The sequence below is a fragment of the Anticarsia gemmatalis genome, chromosome 15 (assembly GCF_050436995.1).
Source record: "Anticarsia gemmatalis isolate Benzon Research Colony breed Stoneville strain chromosome 15, ilAntGemm2 primary, whole genome shotgun sequence".
NCBI lineage: Eukaryota > Metazoa > Arthropoda > Insecta > Lepidoptera > Erebidae > Anticarsia > Anticarsia gemmatalis.
This window is the reverse complement of record NC_134759.1, coordinates 12,166,575-12,184,014: the sequence shown is the minus strand read 5'-3', so window position 1 is coordinate 12,184,014 and position 17,440 is coordinate 12,166,575. Positions and strand designations below refer to the sequence as shown.

Genomic DNA, 17,440 nt, shown 5'->3' with positions numbered 1-17,440 from the left:
ATTTGCCATAGGCAGAAGGGTCCATAGAAACAACATGTCAAATTAAAAATGTATTAATTTAATTTTGATCCACTTCTTCTTACAAACTAAGTTAAAATAGCTCTTAAAATATATTTTTACTATAATAACTAAATATTTTATATTAATTTTAATATTTGTATACACATATTTACAAAACAAAGCTATTACATTGATTTTTGTACTTAAAGAACAACTAATATATTGCCAAGTGCAAAGTAAACATTGTAAATAGAATATCCTCACGATTATTTTAATATTTTCTTATAACGACAGTTAAGGCTTATGATTTGAAATTAAAATAAATAAATTATTTGTTTAAAATCCTTTCCAACAAAAAAAGGAATTTTACTTATCGATAAGTGATATCGATAATCGCTGGAATTCATTATTTTATCACCACTATTTGAAGTCGTTATTAAAAATGTAGAAAAAAAATATAATGGCACATAAAGGAAAGGACTTTAAAATATGTATTAGTTCTTAATATAATGAGAATAAACTTACTCACTGGCTTTTCATATCAATGGTAAATCAACTAGTGATGTATCGTTTATAAGATAGTCGATTCGTATTTGTTATCGAGTGACGTCCAAAATATCGATATAATCGTCAACAAACTACGTATGCATTCAATCTCACACATTTATTTAATACTGCCGACGAGGTCGACCCGATACCGGTCACGAGCCGACCCGATGGAAACATGCGACTTATATTTAGCAGACCCGACCAGTTACAACGTAGCTTACTAAGTAAAAATTTAAACACAATACATAATTTAAATAGTTTGCTTCGATTTTTATAACTGCCATTAATTATCATTCTTTTTTATACTTAGGGCAAGTTTCACAGCTCAAGAATAAGAGAGTGTAAATGGTTATCCGACACTTATAGCCCAAGTGCCGGATATAAAGATAGTAACAGGAAATATATAAAATTTTAAGAAATTCCTTCTGATAAGATACTGGCCACTTATCCGAAAGTGGTAGGACCGGGCCTTAGTGTTACTAAATATAAGTCGCATATAAAACAGAACCAGTCTACCATTCGACGACACATCAATTTCTTACGTAGTGAGACTTCGGACGTTACGATTTTAAAAGCAATGCGTTGCGATAGATGTAAAAAACTTTATAAAAGGTGAGAGAAATAGACAGCCTTATTTTAAATTTAAACTCTCCGAGAGTTGCTTATTAGGTACCGTTTAAAAATCGTACTTTTGAGGTACTAGTGATGGGCAAGGAGCTCCTGTTATCGAGTTTTTTTTAATATGAAAAATTTATCCGTATCTTAAAAGGAATAACTTCCGAGAAGAAACTTTTATTCGTCTTCTTCTTGGTTTTTTGTTTCCATCGCAACGCGACGCCGTTTATACAAAATTATAATTCTATAAAAATTTAAGTTTCGCCCCAGCTTTTGATTGTAAAAGCCGAGGCGACGTCTAGATTATAAATGTACACCGATACAAGTAGGCAGTTACGTAGTGATGGCAGTGGTACGAATCAGGGCATCAACTAAATGGAGGCACTCTTTTGTCAATAATATTAGAAAAAAATCGTTGCGATAATTTGATAAAACGGAAGTGTTATGATATTATTTTCCTTATTGACAGTTAACATTTTATTTGGCCTATTATCGGCAACACGAATTGTTTTTTAGTTGATCAACTTTCTTTTTCGTTTCAATAAAATCATTAACTTAAACTTTATAAAAAAGAACCGGCAAAATTAACAAATCTCAAAATATTCTCATAGAAAAGTTAAACATGATGTTATCTAGTAAGACATTATCGACAAAGAGTCCCCCACCAGCTGTCCCCTATGCGTGCATATATACAAGTGTGTGTGGTCAGCGCTTGTGTGCGGGCGCGATGTGCACGGACACGTACAGGCGCAGCGGCGCCGGCGCAAGCTGCGCGGAGCGGCGCGCGCGGATACTGCGCGGCAAATCGCTGCGGGGCGGGTACACGAAACGGACTTCTAGCTCCAGTTGCCGTTCGAGTACCGCCTGTGGAAGAATAAATATTGTTAGTCTAACCTATAATAAAGTATCGACATAATTTAATCTAGAAAAAGGCATAAGTCTGGTTTTATTGATAGAAGTAGTGTGATAGAAAGCTGACGACTGTTCTTTAAGTATATTTACATAACTGGGTTTTAACTACACCATTTGTACTACAGTAAGTAATAATACAATCAGAACCACGTCAACACGTCAATGCAACTATGCAGAATAAATAAAATCAAGAAACAAGCAATTTTCCAGCGCCAATTCATTGGACCCACAATACCGAATTACCTAACTTGATCAAAAGGTTGTCTCATTCCCACAGAATGAATACGATAGTTTTCATATCAATAATAACAGGAGACATGGGTAAAGATCTAGGCAAGCTAGAAAATAAAAAACTTCGTCACTCACCTGACTCTTCAAATGCCTCCTAAGTCGTAGCGCAGTGGCTCCATCTCTCTTGGACAGCACGAAGTCGTTGTTAGGGTCTCCGTACGCGATGCGGTAGTGCGCCCGCGCGCGGCCCTCCGCCGGGACTAGTCGCAGGAGGGGGGCGCGACCCCATGTCTGTTTGGGGTCCGCTGATACTACTATCAGTTCCGCTTCCGGCTCTAGGATTGAACGGCGACCTAGAAATAATCGTTAAAGTTAACTGAGTGATAATTCTGGGAGAAACAAAAAATCTTTAATACTGTTAAAGCGTGGCAAAAGAATCGCTAAACCACGATTTTTTTTTCCATTTCATACCATTGTTACCACTGTGTCAATATCTATAATATATTGAGGAAAGACACGAGTACTATAATTATAATTTACTTAATTAAGTGTGTATAGTTTATCTAATAACTTACGTCGACTACGCCTCTTTCGTTTCCTCATGATGGTGGTGCCGTTGGCGTACACAATCGCTTCATCGGGAGCTCGCCGTCTGCGACCGTTCACCTAAAAGACAAATATATTATATTCATTAACAAACATATTTCCGTGTCAGAAGAACCTTAGAATAAATGGTGATTTAAATAATCTACTAATATTATAACAACTCATATTTTTATGAAGAATTGATGGATAATTTACTACAGTCAATGTGTAAGAACACTTACAGTAATGGCCCAATGCGACAATCAATTATAAGTGTTCAAAGACAATTTACGAGTATTGAACCGACAGATATACGTTTTAATCACTTCTTTAATTGACTTACTTTGCAAGAGAAGCATCCTTCAGTAGAAATAAGCTCATTATCTCCTCCGATCTTGTACTGGTCCTGTACGGGGAACACGGGCGCGTCTCCGATGTCATCTGGAGGTAGCGCGGCGTCCAGTGCCGTGAGACAATGACCCGCTCCTACTAGCTGGTAGCCGGCCGGACAACCACACTGGTACGATGAACCGAAGGAAGAACAGCCGTATAGACAGCTTGCTGTTGCACATCCACCCGCCAACTGTTTAACCATAATTTGTTGGTATATATTTTATAGTAGTAGTAGTATAATATATTATCTGGTCTCCATCTATCAATATGGGAGAAATATGTTGCATGCATAATGTCCTCCTAGCCGATACGGCTATGGCGGTCAGTTTCATTGAAACTGGCCATCTGTGCAGGACTTTGTTTATAGTGTCCAAGTGTGTGCACAATACACAGGTACACTCTCTACTCCATCACTCTTATAGTCTGGTGGGACGGATAACCGACACGACCAGTGAGAGGCCAGGCGCAGGACCGGCGGCTTTACGTGCTCTCCGAGGCACGGAGGTCTTCGACCTCAATTTCCCAACTTCGGGTAATCTCTAAGAAATTCTTAACAGAAAATCTCAGAAAACACTTTTTGGCCCGACCCAGGATTCGAACCCGAGACCTCTCGCACGGAAGCCGCATATACTACCGACCGCGCCACAGAGGCAGTTGCATGTATATGTTATAAGTTAAGTCGTTAGTAAATCACTATCACTATTTGATAAACGCAAAGTGTTTAATTAACTATTTAAAATATTAGAAGTGAATAGACAAAGGTTACGTGCACGTAGACGTACGTGGACGTATTCGTAAACATTGTATAACGTATAGCATTGATAATATAGAAGTTTCCTAGGGTTCCAACAAACAAATCCAAAAAAAATCGAATACAGGATACATTATCCGTCCGCCGTATTACATAACTTGTATTAACTAACTCAAGTTTCTAACAAACTTCGTTGTGCACAAATTGGTACCTAATATTTGAGTAAGATTTCGTATCTTCTATTAGGTATGCCAGGTAATACAAAACCCTCAGTATAAATAACCAGAAAAAAATATTATTGTATTATTAAAATTAAATTAATGACTACTGAATGAGTAGTATGTACCTGCAGACACACAGCATGCGGCGCGTCCCAGCCGTAGCCGGCGGGACAGCCGCAGCGATAGGCGCTGCCCACCGCGAAGCACGGCGACGCGCCGCACGGCCCGCCCGCACACGCGTCCTGCGGGACACATACTCCACTCGACGAACGGACTGAACCTGGGGGATAGAAAATTAATTAATACCGTCTCTAGAATAGTTTTCTGGAAACCTGTGAACATGATCCTTATTAGAACAATAAACATTTATATGGATATACATACTTAATATGAGTACATGACTGCGATGTATTACACCGTCAATAAAAAAGTGTTTTTTAACAATTTTAACATTGTTCAATGAACCCAAAAATCATATAATCTTTTTTAGGTTAAAATAACACAATTATCAAAAAAATATATGATACGCTCATAAATAAAAATAGCGAAAAACGCCATCTATGTTCTAAAGGTCGTACTTTTGATAAAAGAGTTTTATCGCAACCGTACTTTCGCTCGTGTCATACAAAAAACCAAATAGTACACAAGAACACCGCTAGAGCATCATTCATCTCAAATTTATTTAAGAACAGAATAATCGTCGCGCTGTTTTATAAAGAACAGCCCGTAACTAAAAGAGAACCTTATTCTTATACAAACAACGACTTAAATAAGTAATCAGTGAGCGTACTAACCCGCAGGACAATCACAACGGTATCCTCCAGCATAGTTCCTGCAAGGAGACTGGCAGCGTCCGTCCTCGCACTCGTCGCGGTCCAGGCAGCGCGCGCCGGCCAGGTCCAGGCGGAACCCGCGCGGACACACGCAGCGGTACGAGCCCAGCAAGTTCACGCACTTGCCTGGTGGCGGGCATAGGCCTTCTTCGTGACACTCGTTCACGTCTAGAGAGGTAAACAATTAGTTAAAATGTATGTTTAGTCTTTAAAATATTTATTTGAGTTGAGATCCGTTGTATACGACTAGATGATTCAATTTCTTTACGAAATATGATTGTATCAAGACATTATTAAAAAAAAATCTGTAAAGATTATAGAAGATGATCTTGTACCTAGATGAATTGAACTGTTCAAGTGACATCACGTTACACAAAATCCATTCAACAAAATTTCAAGTGTCGCGTCACTTCTTACGCTAATCACCACGTTTGATTAAAGATAGAACTGCAGCCATTATGGAAAATCAGGATATTTGTGTAATTAAATAACCATTCAGTTGTAAAGCAGCAATCAAAATCAAAGTAGACTCACCAACACAAGCATCCCCGCGCTTCTCATAGCCATCCTGGCAGGAGCACTCATACGAGCCCTCGGTGTTAGAGCAGATCTGCTGGCAGGTGTGGGTGCCGCGCTCGCACTCGTCCACGTCGCGGCAGTTGGCGCCGTCCTCGTCCACCTCGTAGCCGGAGCGGCACAGGCACTCGTACGAGCCCTCCGTGTTCTTGCACAGCTGCTCGCACGGCGGCGGCCGCACGCTGCACTCGTCGATGTCTGAGCACACGTCGCCCGCTGACTTGTAGCCGCGACCGCATACGCAGCGGAAACTGGAATACAGATTTTAGTAAGAAAAAGGGTAATGGATAATGATTCTTCGAGGAAGTTAAACAGCTCTTTTGGGATCTCCTCTATCCCGCCTTTTACGGGTTGTTTTATTATCAAGTCATTTTGGCGTGATCAACAATACATACATTTATATCACATATTTATTATAAACAATAGCATTCAAATATGCCACTTTTACAAGTTAAACATATAATACTTGTTTGCTCACCTGCCAATAGTATTAACACATCTGCCCGGCGCACACAATCCCGGCATCGCCGCACACTCATCCACATCAAACATGTCAATACCGCCACTGATCAGTCCGTTGTTCTCTCCGGGAATAATGCCCGGGATCATCCCGTTCCCATTCCCTCCTCCTCCCAGGTTGATGGGAGAGCACAGTTCTAAGCGCTCCGGAGTGCCTGGTTGTGGACACAGCTCGCATTCTGGGCCCCATGCCACGCCTAACGTGCAGCAACATTGAGCTCTAGAAAGAGTAAAAAGTGGTTACGATAGTTCAATATTATCGAGTTCTTGTCTAACATTTGACATTTGTATGATGATAGATTTTTTTATTATTTTGACATACGTTACGTACAAGGTCCTAAACATCTATAAAAAAATGTTTTTCACATCTTGCAAATGCTACTATGTAATAAATACTTATGATACGAAATCGTAAGTTTCATGGTGAATTTTAATATTACAAAATAAAAATATCTGTTAATTTTGCCATTGTTACTTACTTGGTAACATGTGCAGGTGGTACGGGCGTGGATGCGATAGACCTCGGCCATGGTTCTGGCACACAGCGCCCTGCTACCAGTGACCGATGACACATGCCTGTGCGGTGATCTAAAAATACACAAAATTTTATATGAACTTATATGCAAAAAGTTAGTTTATGCATGGTTTCTATCCCTTTAGACTGAAAGACTGACGGCTATCTTAGAGTATCAGTTAAGAAATGGTTTTTGTGACACTGTGTATGTGACAAAAATAATGCGTTTACTAGTAGTTAGCCAATCTTCACTTTAGTGATAAAAAGACGTATTGGTTCAGGATTCTTTGTTGCGATTTCCCAGCTAAAGACTGATGAAATTTTAAAACAGTGTTGAAGAAAATATCAAAGATTAATATAAAGATATAGCGGTATCGATGATTATAAAACGTATTCTCACCGATACAGTCCATGCCGTCGTCACTGGGCTGGTAGCCCGCGTCGCAGTCGCACATGAACCCTCCCTCCGTGTTGATGCACACTCCGGGCGAGCACCGCTCCGGCCGCTCCGCGCACTCGTCTATGTCTTCACAAGCGTCCGCCGCGTCGTGAGGTGATGACGTTCGTTTGTAACCTGCATAAAGAAATAGTCTTGATTAAACGTCTCTTTTGCTTCAGTTACCTGCTATTTAAAAATAAATTGTTTTGCGTTAACAACATAATGTGTCACTGTCAATGTTATCAATCTACATTCAACAAAATGAATTAATTAATGCAATCTTTAAGAGAGCCAATGCAAGCAAGCAGCCTCATAAGGCATTTGTTGCGCCAAGTTGCGCCTCGCGGCCAAGAGGAGCACGGGCAAACAACCGAGCTACTGTCATGAACAACCGAATGATTTTGATTTTGCGGCTAATGTATTATGTGGCAAATGCCTTGCGACGTTGCTCGCTCATTGTGGACCCTTCTAAATAAGATATCCGAGGTGAGTTATTGCGTCACATTTTAGTTTTCTTGTTTCTCATCATTCTTCTAATTTTCGTCAAGAACGTAGATTCGGTTACTCACCTTCAGGACACTTGCACATGTAGGAGCCGACCGTGTTCTCGCAGGCGTGCGGGCACACGTGCTCGTCCTCGCACTCGTCGATGTCGCGGCAGTGCACGCCGTCGGGCGCCACCGCGTACCCGTACGGGCACGTGCAGCGGAACGAGCCCAGCGTGTTGTGGCACCGGAACGTGCACAGCGCCCGGCCTTCTGCGCACTCGTCTATGTCCACGCACGTCTGCGAGGAGAATAGATGAGATTTTTAAAGCTCGTTGCATAATATATAGACGCGGAATTACTACGGCACGACATTGTCTCGAAATTGGCCTACAGTTAATCGCTAGCGCGCCTGACAGGCGTCGCCCGTTAGTAGGTTTGTAGCTAAATGGCTTTCCATACTGACAACGTCAATGATTGTATTCTACAAAAACTACGCTATATTGGAGGGAGGTTGGTATTGTGCTAGCACAATATGCGATGGTATATACCTAATTTAAATCTAATGGACAAAAAAGATTTTCTGCCTACTTCAATTTAAGATGTCAAGAAAAAAATACGAATCCAATCTAACCTGTTCAGGTCCTTGCGTGAATCCATAATTACATCTACACTCGTATCCTCCGGGAGTATTAGTGCAGGTTCCATTGCCACAGATCCTGGGGTCAGCGGCGCACTCGTCCGCATCCACGCAGACCAGGCCGGTGCCGTCGAGCACATAGCCGGGAGGACACTCGCAGCGGAACGAGCCGTCCGTGTTGATGCACCGCCCTCCCTTGCACACGTCCGGACGGACCTTGCACTCGTCTAAGTCTTGGGTTAAGTTCGGTCTTCCCATACCACCTTGGCAGATGCGAAGGAATTCGGGAGAGTCTGGTGCTGGACAACGTTCGCAGTATCGGCCCCATGCAGCACCTGAACATTAAACACATTTTTATACTCATATAAGAAAAAGTTTTTTTTATTTATTTTTATTTTATTTAGCAAGAGTTACTTTTTTCTACTTATATTTTCATTCTAAGTCGTTAAAAACATGTACAAAGAGCTTGATTGTTAGAAACGACTCATATATAATATGTCATTCTATACTTGCTCAGTCCGCACTATCCCTCGACCAAGCATTTTTTTAATTCTTTTCGTCATTATCAAAAAACAATCTAAAGAATCAGAATCATCTTTACTTTTTTATACAAAGTCTCTGTACAAAGTCTACAACTGTAATTAGCTTTACTGATGGTATTAACACAGTTAATGAGTCTCACCTTCAGAGCAGCAGCACTCAGGTCGCCCAAGCTGCAAAGGTCTCGCCTTATGACAACGTCCAGCATCCCACTCATCGTAACACAACTCTTTGCGTTCATCCACACAGATAGCAGCTGCTTTATCGAACCGCCATCCAGGAGGACAGTCACACACGTAACTAGAATATAAGAGAAGAACGTAACGTACAAGCTGTAGCAATTAGAGAGCCCTTATGATGAAACTAAGTGAGCCGTGTCAAGATGTTCTACAGTCGTTGCTACCGAGTCGCGAGTGTTTGTTATTAAATTGGTAAAAGAAAATCATTATCATCATCATTGGCCAATGTCCATCTACGAGTATAACATTACCGTCTCCAGTATTGAAGAACTCAAGAAAATAAATTATTAATACACTCCCAATGATAGAAGTCTTGGACGTACAAAAAAAGAAAAGTTTTTCATTTTATGTATATGCTGGTAGCTGAGAAGATATGGCTAGAAGCGAAGAATTAATGAACTGCCACATACAAAAAAATCAAAATAACTTTTTTCGCTTTACTTACCCTCCGTTGAAGTTCCTACATTCACCACCAGCGCATACGTATTGTATTTCTTTACACTCGTCACGATCTACGCAACGTCTTCCTACCAATCGCCAACCAGCTCCACATGAACATTCATAACTGAAATAAAAACATAATGTTGTAAGTCAAATGAAACAATCAAACCATCATGAACGATACGAGTTTTTTTGGGATTTATCACTAACTCTTAGGCTAGGCCTTATTTCATCGTTTCGGACAAGTGATTTACCATGTGAGGTCTTCAGAGTGTAAAATGATTAGTTAAGACATGACTATCACTGTCTCATTTTTTGGTTATGTAATTTTGCATGTAAATAGTGTTGAAATTGTAATTACTACAGACTGAAACATTTTATTAGGCACTCATATGACACCAACGAAAATACGAAACTGTGAGTCTGTGACGTCACTATTTCGTATTCCTATACTAAAATGTATTTTTGACATTTCATAAAGAGAAGTAGATTTGACTGGTAGTCATCTACCTTGTTCTTATTACATAAAGCTATGAACTCACCCGCCATTAGTATTTGTACAGGAAGGTGAGCCGTCCCTGCCGCACGGGTGTTGTTGCTCGGAGCACTCGTCCACGTCGCGACAATGTCTCGCGTCAGCCGTGAGCGCGTAGCCCGGCGCGCACTCGCAGCGGAACGAGCCCGCCGTGTTGCGGCAGCGACCGTTGCGACACACCATGCCGCCCTCGCGACACTCGTTTATATCTAACAAAAGAATAAGCAACATTCAAGAACCAATTCTTTCAGATTTTTTATGTAGAGTCGAATCAAAAATCTAAACCAAAATATATGCAACTGCTGACTATACTATACTATACGAGTCATATCTTGTGACATTCTCAATTGTAGAGATAGACTTCTTTAGTTGCATGTATGTAAATACCATGAAAATTTACGCTACGACACACTCTAAATGTGACAGACAGTATGATACAAGAGCTGTTTAATTTTGAGAGACGTATAAGAAACGACATAAATAAAACTTTATTATAAATCATATTTTCTAAACGAGCTTTTTAAATATGAAGTATCTGAAGTAGAGTAGTCAATGATCACAAACAAAATCCCACTAACCTATACAATCGTTATTAGCTCCAGGCTTGAATCCTTCATCACAGTGGCAGGTGTAAGATCCGGGCAAGTTCTCACAAGTACCGTTGCGGCACATCGGTCGAGGACGAGCGCATTCGTCTACGTCGCGACATACGTTGTCACGGAGTGTGTAGCCAGGCTTACATTCACATCTGAAATGGAAAGATTTTGTATGTGACTTATGTGAGGCTTTTGACAGGGTCACACATAAATATTTTTCATTAATTATTATTGGAATAAAATAAGTGAAGAAAGTTAGCATAGAAGGAAGTATGTAGTAGAAGAAGTGTACAAAAGAATCGTAACACAAGGAGATATTCGTGGTACAGCTATATTAACATGATGATTCGATTAATACAGTATAATAGTATAAACTAAGCAGTTTTACTATGAAAATTGAGACACAATTAAGTTGGTAAGAATTAGCTTCTTGGGTTTGAAATAGGCGTTTGTTTTGCTAATTCCAGATGAAGAACTAAGGATTACTCATGACGGGATGACGAAGAAAGTTTTACCTTTGCTTTACTGTACTGTAATAGTGACGACGGTACATAGTTAATAAACACACCTGTAAGATCCGATAGTGTTCCTACACTCTCCATGCTCGCACAGGCGCTGGTCGGCGCACTCGTCCACGTCCTCGCACTCGTCGAGCGCGGCGGTGAGCCGGTAGCCGGGCGGGCAGCGGCACTCGTAGGCGCCCGGCAGGTTGACGCACTGCGCCAGCCCGCGGCACGGCGTGCGGTGCAGCAGGCACTCGTCGATGTCGCGGCACAGGTGCGACGTGTTGTCGTGCTCGTACCTGGGAGGATATATTCCTAAAATTAACTGAGAGTACCATAAAAACATTAAGTGTTTCGAAAAGGCGACCATCTTCTTCAATAGCCGATTCTTATTCTAAAGGTCATAGCACAGAATACTGGCATAGTGATGGCACAGCACTATCACGGGGCTGTCTCGGAATTTGGCTATTGCAGCTTGCCCCTACAAGTTTGAATTTACCAGAACTAGACTGTCCTCACGCGAACTCTACGTTGACTGGCCCCCCGTAAACCTTTGATGATGACGTTACGCAATAATTTCGACTCATAACATTTAACTAGCATGTAAAACCTTATGCTGAAGCAATGCCGTAGTATTGCATGTCAAACGTGCTGTAACCGTTAAGGGACTCAAATTATCGAAAAATACTTTAAATGTAAAAACACACCCAAAAAATCTTCTTATTATAATAACTTCAATACATTAACTCACCCATGATCACATCCGCACTGGAAGCCAGTAGGCGTATCGTGGCAAGTACCAGGCTTGCATAACTGCGGCATGATGTCACACTCATTGATCGGTTTCGTTTCATTCGTCATGGGATTGATGTACTCTCCAGGTTTCTCTCCGCACAGAGCCATGTGTTCCTGAGAGCCTTTGTCCGGGCAAGCTTCACAAGGAGCTCCCCAAGCTCTGCCCACGGAACAACAGCACAGGTATTTGGTTTGAGGAACACCAGACGCGCCGGAACATTGACCGCTGTCTTCGTCCCATTCCATGTAGCATTGACGTTTGCGAACGTCTACGCACTCCTCTGTAATAAATAATAAGTAGTTAGTGGTTAAGGTATCGTATGATTGGTAAAGTACCGGTAGAATATTTATCGTATGATTGGTCAATATTTATTACTGTAACAATATACTTAAAATATAGAACAATTTATCTATTTGTTTTTCAAATCATGTAGAGTAGAGTTGACACACGGTGTACACGTACAACTAGCAATCGAACCCAAAATGTATTGGCAATAGCAATCATATACTGGCGCTTGCAACATAGAGGTATGGAAAATCATTGGTACCCAACCCAAGGCATATTGTAACAAATCGTTGATTAAAAAATATGTACTTACTTCTGCTAGGCATGGCTTCGTATCCTTCAGGACACAGACAGACGTAAGTTCCAGGCTGGTTCCTACAAATACCAGGTCCACAGATGTCAGGGGTAGCGCACTCATCTATGTCCTATAAAAACAATTATATCTTAGTTACAAATAACATACTATCTAATATTCCGACCTCATTATTAACCCCATTTGTATACTGAATCGCATTTGTTCAAGAGCATCCAGAATTACGCAAACGATTGTTAAGTAAGATGAGCGCAGAACAAGTGATTTCTCTAAACACAACTTCCGCATAGGATCTCTCAGTCATGCACGATGGAGTGACTGACTTATGTCAGCTATTTGCGGCAGAAGAAAAAGGACTTAAGATGGTTATCAACATAAGGACACTTAAGCTCTTATTTAACTAATGTATCTAGTGTTTCTCACCTCGCATCGTTGTTCATCAGGAGTGAGCTGCCAGCCCTCGCCGCAGGTGCACACGTACGAGCCGAACGTGTTGGTGCAGGTTCCGTGCTCGCACAGTGCAGGGTGCTGCGTGCACTCGTCTATGTCTGCCAGGGTCACTACGTAGGATGGCTGGAACAAATAAATAGGGTTTAGAGAAAAAAAAAAACTCTTTCGTATGATTAATAAATTAAGGAGCTTATTTATTGTAGATCGGAGACTAAAAGATGGGAAAATGTAGTGAAAAAAGATATGAGTGAGTGGGAGGTTTCCGAAGACGATGTCCATGACAGAACGAAGTGGAGGAGAAAGATCAGGAAGGCTGACCCCACTACCATATGGGATTCATAGCATGGAAGAGAGAGGTTGTAGATCGGAAACGTTCAGCTGAAATACTGCTAAAAATGGCCATCCATCAGAAGACCGTTACGTGTTAAAGATAGTTTAACATTCTGATCGCTTACCTAACCAGTTAACCCATAACAACTAATCGAACATGACTTAAATTATACTCACAGGTTCCAAAACAGGTTGATACCCAGGACCACCGGGACATAGTTGTCTGTAAGCTTCAGAGCCCGGCTCCGGGCACAGATCGCAGTAATTACCCCATGCAGCACCTGTTTTACACAAAATATAGAGAGATTAGATTAATAGCAACAAAACTACCATTTAGTGGATTTTTTTACTTTTATATACACTGTTATCAAACTAGACATAGTGGAAATCACACTATTTCTCATCTATACTAATATTATAAAGCTGAAGAGTTTGTTTGTTTGTTTGATTGTTTGTTTGTTTGTTTGTTTGAACGCGCTAATCTCAGGAACTACTGGTCCGATTTGAAAAATTCTTTCAGTGTTAGATAGCCCATTTATCGAGGAAGGTTATAGGCTATACATCATCACGCTACGGTCATTACGAGCGGAGTAGCAACGAAAAATGTTACAAAAACGGGGAAAATCTTAACTCATTCTCTTAGGTGACGCAAGCGAAGTTGCGCGGGTCAGCTAGTATAGCTATACGTATAAGCATGATAGAGTTAATCAAATATAGAAGTTCTTCGCATTGTTGGCATAGGTGATAATTGCACACAAATTACTTCTTGTTGTATTATTGGGTATTGCCCTATTCTTCCCATGTAATCCTTTCACTTACCGACAGAACAGCAGCAAGCAGCCATGGTACCGTCTTCAGACAACTCGTCACTGTCGCGACAACGTTCTGTACCAGAGCGCAGGTCCACCTTGCCGTAACAACGAGCCTTGCGAGAATCTGGAAAATCAATATTTCTATTAAACCACGTATCTCTGAATTGATAATAAAAATTTTGTTTTTGCTTTCAATCAAACAAAAATATATTACGATATTTAAATGCGTAGACATAACAGTGAACTTTAAACTGTTTATTTTGTTGTATTGGCCGCAGATAGGCGGAGCTGGCATATTATAGACCCAGTTTCTAATTCTAATCTTGATGGTAAACTAAACAAGAATAAACATTATAACACGTTACCATAGCAGGCGGTGCCGTCGGAGACGAGTTCGTAGTTGGGCGGACAGCGGCAGATGTAGGAGCCCTGCGTGTTGATGCACTGTCCGTACTGACACGACTGCGGCGACTTGCACTCGTCCACGTCCGTGCAGTTGAAGCCGGGCATCACTGGGAACGAAATACAATGATATTGTTTAAAAATGCTACAAGTTATTGAACAAGGCGCGATTTTACTCAACTTGGAGGACATTATATGCACAATAAAGCATTTTAATGAAAAGATTAAACTTTCATGAAATAAATTCATCCTCAACAGGTGAACAGACAAAAGATGTTGATACAAATCGTTATTTAAAAGCAAAGAGAATAGAAGATTATCTGATTGTCAGTGTCACTGGATTATTCCAAGACGTACTATTATTTTGTAGATTCACAGAACAATTTATGTGAGTTATACTTAAGTAAATAACGCAAATATAAAGCTACTTACAATCATCAATGCTGTCAGACTGGTATCCCTTGTCGCAAATACACTTGAACATGCCGTACGTGTTCACACAACGACCGAACACACACACGTTATCGAACGTCGCACACTCGTCCATGTCTGAAATTAACATTACATGTTACAGCAAATGAAACTAAGAATCACATAGAAACATTAGATTCATAAATTACATTATAGAACAATATTTTAAGAGATATAAAACTTTCGAGCAAAATAAAAGGACTTCTTTTAGTGCACACCTCTCTGATGCACGGTAAGAGTATATTAAATAAAACATGATGACTGATGAGAATATACTGATTTATTAATAATCGATATTAGGCTTATATACTAGGATTACATGTTCAATAGGACCTTACACTGATATCTATTGTAAAGCTGGTGGTGCAGTGTAGGGGCCATATAAGAACGCTTTTACATGAACATAGCATACGCATATTTTTCTTGATCAACTAGAGATTAATAATACATGTATAAAAGCTCTTTTTAAACTTAATGAGATGTAAAATAAGTGACTTACCAAGACAAGACCTGCCATCGGGCGACTTAGTGAAGCCGACATCACAGTCGCACTCGTACCCGCCCGGCGTGTTCGTGCAGTGACCGTTCTCACACAGTGTCGGGTCGTTCGCGCACTCGTCTATGTCCACACATGAGTAGCTGGAATATTGTGATTATCATTACAAACAAGTGCAGGTAAGTAATAAACACAACCCACACTTTGCCATTATGTAGGACTCAGGGCCTAAACAATTCTTCGTTTGGAAGAAGATCTTTGTCCAACAGTAGGACAGTGACATTTTTTGTTTTTTGCCCCTGAGTAACAACATTTTTTTAAATGCTAGAGAAGGGAAAATAATATATATTTTACCAGAATTGACTTATGTGGTCGATATTTTTTTCATTTTTTCTTTTTTGCCTCCTACAAATCTGCTATCTCTTTCTCCGATACTCTTTTTACCTTATCTTATCCTTTTTTTTCCCCTCACACATTCTCATCATCTACTTCATGTCTTCAATCTGAATAATTTCTCAAAATATTATAAGAGTACATACCCATCTCCTTTGTAGCCAGTGTCACAGAGACACATGAAGGAGCCGTCAGTGTTGGTACACGTGGCTCGCGGATGACAGCCGCCATTGTTCGTCAGACACTCGTCGATGTCCTCACACTCTGTTCCGTCTCCGCGCCAACCGTCGCGGCAACGACATTGGAACGAGCCCTACAGAAGAAAAGTTGCAGTTAAAATTAAACTCTCAGTTAAAACGTTACTCTTTCTCATAACATATTTATGAGCCAAATAGCATTCATGGAATAGTATTGCATTAAGTAGGAGTGGTCCCAAAATATGACCCTGGAGGATTCACTTTGTTACTTTAGTTATAAAAAAACAATATTTTTTAGAATGAATTATCATTTCAATTATTTTATTATCACCTAAAAATAAGTTTTATATACCTTCGTAATTATAAAACCCTAAGATATACGTATTTTAGACGAAGACACTGCATTCAAATGCCTTTGAAGATTCCTTATTTTCATCACGCCTGGACTACCATCAGGGCTAGTCATAGGTAATGGTCGTACTTACAGGTAAGTTAATACAGTCAGCAGCAGGATGACAGTCGCAGGTGCCGAGCTCGCACTCGTCGTCGTCAGTGCAGGCGGGACCTTGCTCCGGCTTCACGCTGTACCCGTCCGGACAACGACACACGAAGCTGCCGATCGTGTTCCGACATTCACCCGCGCCGCATAGATCTGTGATCTATGGGACATCGTGAAAAAACGGTTACTTCGAAATCATTTTTTTTTTATTTATTTACAAAAGTGTTTTATAATTTAAAGATACACATATCATTTAGAATTTCGAACATGAATGGGACACCTTCTAACTAGATTAAGATTCTTCAGAAGCTCATAAATTGTACTTGTAATTGCCCACTTACTTCCTTGTTCCTTGGAATTTAGAAAAAGCATAATTTATTTGGTATATTTTATAGGTGCTGCTCCCACAGTTTTGTATACCCTGTTCTAAAAACAAATCAAAAAGTAAAGCAGTATACTAACATCAGCACACTCATCTATATCCTGGCAGGTAGGCTTGGCTCCATCAGGCGCGGGCAGCAGGCCGTCAGCGCACGTGCAGGTGTAGGAGCCGGGCGTGTTGCGGCACGTGCCGCCGCCGCAGGGCCGCGCGCCGCCGCCGCACTCGTCGATGTCGCGGCACGTGCGCCCGTCCGCGCGGAGGTGCCAGCCCTCCCTGGAAACAAAGTCACCGTTAATAGCTGATACTGACCAGGCTTACTTTTAGAGAATAATATTTAAAGACCAGACTCGCTTGAGGAAAATACTCCTATAGATGGTAATAAACCAAAGAACTTTCTTCCTACAATCAAGAAAAATAACCAGAACAGAGCATTGAAAGAGGTCAATGTCAAGTAACATTTTGATAGTTTATTTATTTATGTGGTTTAAATCCTAAAA

General features: G+C 40.6%; 1 protein-coding gene across 2 annotated transcripts in view; it reads right to left on the bottom strand.

The window, feature by feature from the left end:
- Nucleotides 1-37: 37 nt before the first annotated feature.
- Nucleotides 38-17,440, bottom strand: part of LOC142978778 (fibrillin-1-like) — a 49,767-nt gene continuing 32,364 nt past the window's right edge. For both annotated transcript variants that reach the window (XM_076123341.1, XM_076123342.1), the window contains exons 27-54: nt 17,024-17,216; nt 16,548-16,721; nt 16,012-16,178; nt 15,476-15,615; nt 14,938-15,054; nt 14,469-14,615; nt 14,111-14,227; nt 13,469-13,572; nt 12,935-13,084; nt 12,512-12,623; nt 11,869-12,193; nt 11,183-11,416; nt 10,597-10,766; nt 10,026-10,227; nt 9,488-9,607; nt 8,946-9,103; nt 8,258-8,598; nt 7,708-7,924; nt 7,100-7,273; nt 6,665-6,773; nt 6,145-6,405; nt 5,625-5,917; nt 5,052-5,258; nt 4,383-4,537; nt 3,236-3,475; nt 2,883-2,973; nt 2,443-2,660; nt 38-2,028 (exon numbers count right to left, since the gene is read on the bottom strand). In XM_076123341.1, coding sequence (XP_075979456.1) covers nt 1,870-2,028; nt 2,443-2,660; nt 2,883-2,973; nt 3,236-3,475; nt 4,383-4,537; nt 5,052-5,258; nt 5,625-5,917; nt 6,145-6,405; nt 6,665-6,773; nt 7,100-7,273; nt 7,708-7,924; nt 8,258-8,598; nt 8,946-9,103; nt 9,488-9,607; nt 10,026-10,227; nt 10,597-10,766; nt 11,183-11,416; nt 11,869-12,193; nt 12,512-12,623; nt 12,935-13,084; nt 13,469-13,572; nt 14,111-14,227; nt 14,469-14,615; nt 14,938-15,054; nt 15,476-15,615; nt 16,012-16,178; nt 16,548-16,721; nt 17,024-17,216 — 5,095 coding nt within the window. In that variant the 3' untranslated portion in view covers nt 38-1,869. The remainder of the gene's footprint in view (nt 2,029-2,442; nt 2,661-2,882; nt 2,974-3,235; nt 3,476-4,382; nt 4,538-5,051; nt 5,259-5,624; nt 5,918-6,144; nt 6,406-6,664; nt 6,774-7,099; nt 7,274-7,707; nt 7,925-8,257; nt 8,599-8,945; nt 9,104-9,487; nt 9,608-10,025; nt 10,228-10,596; nt 10,767-11,182; nt 11,417-11,868; nt 12,194-12,511; nt 12,624-12,934; nt 13,085-13,468; nt 13,573-14,110; nt 14,228-14,468; nt 14,616-14,937; nt 15,055-15,475; nt 15,616-16,011; nt 16,179-16,547; nt 16,722-17,023; nt 17,217-17,440) is intronic.